Here is a 4,514-nt window from a genome sequence, read left to right as displayed (position 1 = left end):
AAGGTGACGGCGTGTTGGACGGCGAAGGTGTGGTTGAAGGCGACGGCGAGTTGGACGGCGAAGGGGTGTTTGACGGCGATTGAGTGTTGGACGGCTACGGCGTGTTGGACGGCGACGGCGAGCTGGAGGGCGATGGCGTGGTGGACGGCGACGGCATGTTGGACGGCGACGGAGTGTTTGATGGCGACGGGGTGGTTGAAGGCGAAGGCGTGTTAGACGGCGACGGCGTGTTGGACGGCGACGGCGTGCTTGAAGGCGACGGCGTATTAGAGGGCGACGGCGTGGGCGAGGGGAAGGGCGTGTTGGACGGCAACGGCGACGGCGTGTTCGAGGGCGAGTTGGAGGGCGACGGGGTGACCGAAGGGCTGGGCGAGGGGCTTGGCGAGGCTGGGCGACGGCGACGGGAGGGCTTCGCCGCCGAACACGACACTGTGGATCCGCGAACCGCCGTTGGTGGTGGTGGCGCCGCTAAAGAACAGCCGCACCTCGGCCGAGGCTGTGTTGTCGAGCTCGCTGCGGGCCATCAGATCTACAGTGACTCCAACAAAGCCGGCCTCGGCCGCGGTGTAGCTGAAACGGGTGGCGTAGTTGGTGCCGTCGGTCGAGGTTTGCACGTCGAAGGTGTCGAAGCCGTTGAGCGACGTGTATCTGTATTGAGGCTGAGTACGACGCGCTGGTAGCCCGTCGAGTCGATGGTGAAGGCCAGGTAGCGCCCGTTGCTCGCCTGACCCTTGAAATCGCACGCGGACCCCCCCGCGTTGCGCGAGTTGTAGGTGATCCTGGTCGGGTCGGCCCAGTTGCTGGTCATGTTGCCGGGGCCGACGGAGGCGGCGAGCGGGAGCGGTAATTGAGCAGCGTCGACCGCCGTGGCCTCAGAGTAGGTCCATTGATAACGGGCGACGGCGACGGGCTGGGCGAGTGCGACGGCGAGCTCGAGGGCGACGGTGAGTTGGACAGGTGTTGGAGGGCGTGGTGGAGGGCGTGGGCGACGGCGTGGGCGAGGTCGCCGGAGAAGAGGACATCATCGCGACAAGCCATTGGTGGTGGTGGCGCCGCTGAACACCAGCCGCACCTCGACCGAGGCCGCGTTGTTGAGCTCGGTCCGGGCGGAGAGGTCGATGCTGACCGCCTCGAATGTGGTCAAGGCGGTGGTGTAGGTCGAGCGCGAGACAAAGTTGGTACCGTCGGTGGTGGTGAGCACTTCAAAGGTGCCGAAGCCGCCGCTCAGGAAGCGGTAGTCGAGATCGAGGTTGATGTTCTGGTAGCCCGTCGTGGAGAAGGTGAAGGACAGGTAGCGCCCATTACTGGCCGAGCCCTGTAACTGGCCGGCGAAGTTCGCGCGTATTGGAGGTGAGGAGGAAGAAAAGAAAGATGCAGAAGATATGAAAGAGGTTGAGTAGAGGTGGCGCATCTTCGGCAATTGCGTTCTCGTATTGCGGACATCCGAAGTTGTGATGACAATGCCTACAAAAGGATATGGATTTGTTTAGCCTCAACCGCAAAGGCATTGCCTCATTGGAGAGTTGTAATGAAATTTCCTTGCAAACTTCACTCCAACATTCCAGCATTCTTGAAACTGGGCAAAAGGAAAACAAGAGGGAAAATAAGTATCTTCCGCCAGAAAAGAAGGAATCCATTGATTCATCCGTAATGCGCTGCACCTTGCGCACCAGCCAGCGCTTTGGACACGTGAGTGGGCGTAAGAATATCACATGGGTCGTTGCTTTCCGCCGTCTGCACACTTCTCCCCTCGCCTGCACCGTACTTCACCCCCCCCCCTCTCACTATGGCCAACACCCTGCTTTGTGGTGCCACGGAAAGGAAGGCCACCAAGAAGGTGCTGTGCTCATTCTTAACGGCTGGTGGTCCGCAGGGGCACAAAGAGGCCAGTGACGTCAGCCCTGCCGATGCCCCAGCAACACCAGAGGAGCCGCACCAGCACCAGCACCACCAACACGTGGCGAGCTCGAGAGAGCAGAGGCGGGAGCGACGGCGCGAGCTGCTGGAGGCCGCCAAGCAGGAGCTCGAGTGGCGCGTCTTCATCGCCTCGCGCAAGTCCACCACATCTGCGACGCCTCCTCCTCCTCCCTCAGCGGTGGCCACTGAGCCCAGTCCTGCCCCTCCTGTCGCTGACGCCGCCGCCAGTCCAACGACCAAGAGCAGCACCACTGCCAACGACCAAGAGGAGCACCCAGGTCCGCCGATTTTACCGCCGTTGCCTCGCTCGAACAGTGTTGCTAACACGACGCACAACACGCACACAGAGCGGAAACGGGAAGACCTGGGGCGCAGGATGATGCGCAGGAGGTTGCGACGAGTGGCCCGTGAAAGCCGAGACCACCGCCTCCCGGTACCCAAGAGAGAGAGAGAGAGAGAGCGGGATTGTGTGTGTGGTGTGTGTGTGTGTGAACGCATCGGGCTGTGGGCTGTGGTTGCTGAAACATGTGCGGCGACGTCCAGGAAAACGTGTGGGGCGCCTTCAGGCAGTTCGAGGTGCTGCTCGCCGAGCCCACGCGCTCGCTGGAAGAGGTGCAGAAGGCGGTGGACGAGTGGTACGGGCGTCTCCCGTTCCGGCCCAACTTCCGCGCCGAGCTTGACATGAGCAAGGCCCTCCACACCTACGTTCCGTTTTGGCACTTTGCCTGCAACACCGCGTGTCAGTACCAGGTGAGGCTCGCAACACCCGCACGACACGACACGACACGACACGACACGACACGACACGACACGACACGACACGACACGACACGACACGACACGCATGACAGTCCTGATGCTCTCCGCGCGGGACAACAGGGTCGAGCACGGATAGGGAGACGCTTCGCGGCCAAATACGGGGAGAAGACATCGGGCACGCTCTCCACGGCGTTCCCCGTGCTCATCTGCGCCGAGGAGCCCACGCCCAAGCGCAAGCCCGTGCTCGCCTCCATCGACGACCTCAAGTGGCACGAGGTGTGTTGCGTGTTTCTTGTTACTTGCGTGTGCGGTGGTGGATGTTGGCCGCTGACGGGGACAGGGCTGCAGGTGAGCGCCGAGGGGCGGCTGGTGTCGCTGACGGCCAGGAGCGAGTCGTCGCTCAAGGAGGTCCTCGACGCTCACCTCCGGCCGACAGATCGCGTGATGGACCTCACCCTGCAGCCGCAGGCCGCCTGGCAGCGCGAGGGCCGCAAGCGGCTGGAGGAGGTCGAGCGCGAGCTCAGCGAGCGGGCCATCATCGAGAGCGAGCGGGCGCGCGGCGTGCTCCGACCCAACAACGACGCCGACGGCGAGGCGTGGGAGGTGGACCTCGACTACGTGGCCCGCACCGATCAGGAGCGTGAGCAGGGCATGGGCCGGGTGAGCCTCGTCCTGGTCCCGGTCTACGAGCTCCACTACCGGTGGCACGGCTTCGAGTACCACCTGTGCGTGCGCGACGGCGACCACGCGGCGGGAAGCCCGCAGCCCGACTCGGACGAGCGCCCGCTGCCGCTGATCGAGGGCATGCGGCCCTACTCCTACGCCAAGATCTCGCTGGCCGGGCTGGCCGGGCTCGGCGTCGGCTTGGCCTCCTACTGGATGATCACCCACTGAGACCATCGGCAAGCCAACAATATTATAAAAAATTTAATATTTTGCATTTTGGCATTGGGCGACGTTTCGGGCCGCGAAAATTCGACGGACAAAGCGAAAATAAAGGTAAAGCGCCTTTTCCTTGAGCCTCTGGATTATTGCGTACAACCAGATCTGATTTTCCCCAGTTGATCTGCTTAAGGCTGAGGTCACCTGCGAGTGAATCTTGATCTTGATCGTGATCTTACCAACCGGCCCAGAGCAACGATTGATAATCTCGTTCATTCGAGCAAATCTCGCTTTAATCTTCTCTCTTGGTGGTACGCTTCATCATTGCCCGTAACGCAATGGATTGTTGCCGCCGTAGTTGTGATTCCATCCTTCTTGCCGAAAAAATTGTTTCAATTCTACGCGCATTTAAAATCTTGCGCGATTAATTTTGATCTGTTTCTCTAACGAGTGTCACGTCGCGTCGTGCTTCCATCTTGTGGTGCAGGCCCATCAGATATGGAGGCCAATCAGTCATCGGCTTCGCCTAAGCAGCGCGCTGCCGGCGGCAACAACAACAAGAAGGCCAACAAGAAGGCCAACGGCTCGTCGTCCCCAGGTGCGGCACCCGTGTTCAAGGGCTCGGCGGCCACCGTCAAGTCCACCTCGAAGGTGGCGCCCGCCTCGCCCACCCTGTCGCCCGCCCCGTGCTACGTCACATCCATCAAATCTTCTTCTTCCTCATCGAAGAAGGGAGTCGCTACACAGAAATCTTCATCTGCAGCCGCCTCGTCCACCACCATCCCAGCCAAGAAGGCCAACAAGAAGGCCAGCGCCAAGGCTGCGGCCACTGTGGCGGCCTCGCACGCCAAGGCCCCCAAGGACCTGACCTTCGACGCGACCACGCTGGGCACGCTCGACCCGGCCTACGTCGCGCGGGTCTTCAAGGAGGGCTTCATCTCGGCGCGTGGCTGGGA

General features: G+C 61.7%; 1 protein-coding gene and 2 pseudogenes across 1 annotated transcript; 2 read left to right on the top strand and 1 right to left on the bottom strand.

Moving 5' to 3' along the window:
- Positions 1–266: 266 nt before the first annotated feature.
- ACA1_187240 lies at positions 267–1,411 on the bottom strand (annotated as a pseudogene).
- A 375-nt stretch (positions 1,412–1,786) lies between these two features.
- ACA1_187230 (uncharacterized protein) lies at positions 1,787–3,570 on the top strand (the record flags this gene model as incomplete). Its single annotated transcript, XM_004337803.1, has 6 exons — positions 1,787–1,837; positions 1,874–2,195; positions 2,265–2,350; positions 2,461–2,667; positions 2,797–2,952; positions 3,025–3,570. The coding sequence occupies 6 exons, from the start codon at positions 1,787–1,789 to the stop codon at positions 3,568–3,570; spliced, it is 1,368 nt and encodes a 455-aa protein (XP_004337851.1).
- A 486-nt stretch (positions 3,571–4,056) lies between these two features.
- Positions 4,057–4,514, top strand: part of ACA1_187120 — a 6,018-nt pseudogene continuing 5,560 nt past the window's right edge.

This window comes from Acanthamoeba castellanii (assembly GCF_000313135.1).
Source record: "Acanthamoeba castellanii str. Neff unplaced genomic scaffold scf7180000084747, whole genome shotgun sequence".
Classification (NCBI taxonomy): domain Eukaryota; phylum Discosea; order Longamoebia; family Acanthamoebidae; genus Acanthamoeba; species Acanthamoeba castellanii.
Note: the sequence above shows the minus strand (reverse complement) of the source record. Positions and strands in the feature narration are given on the sequence as shown.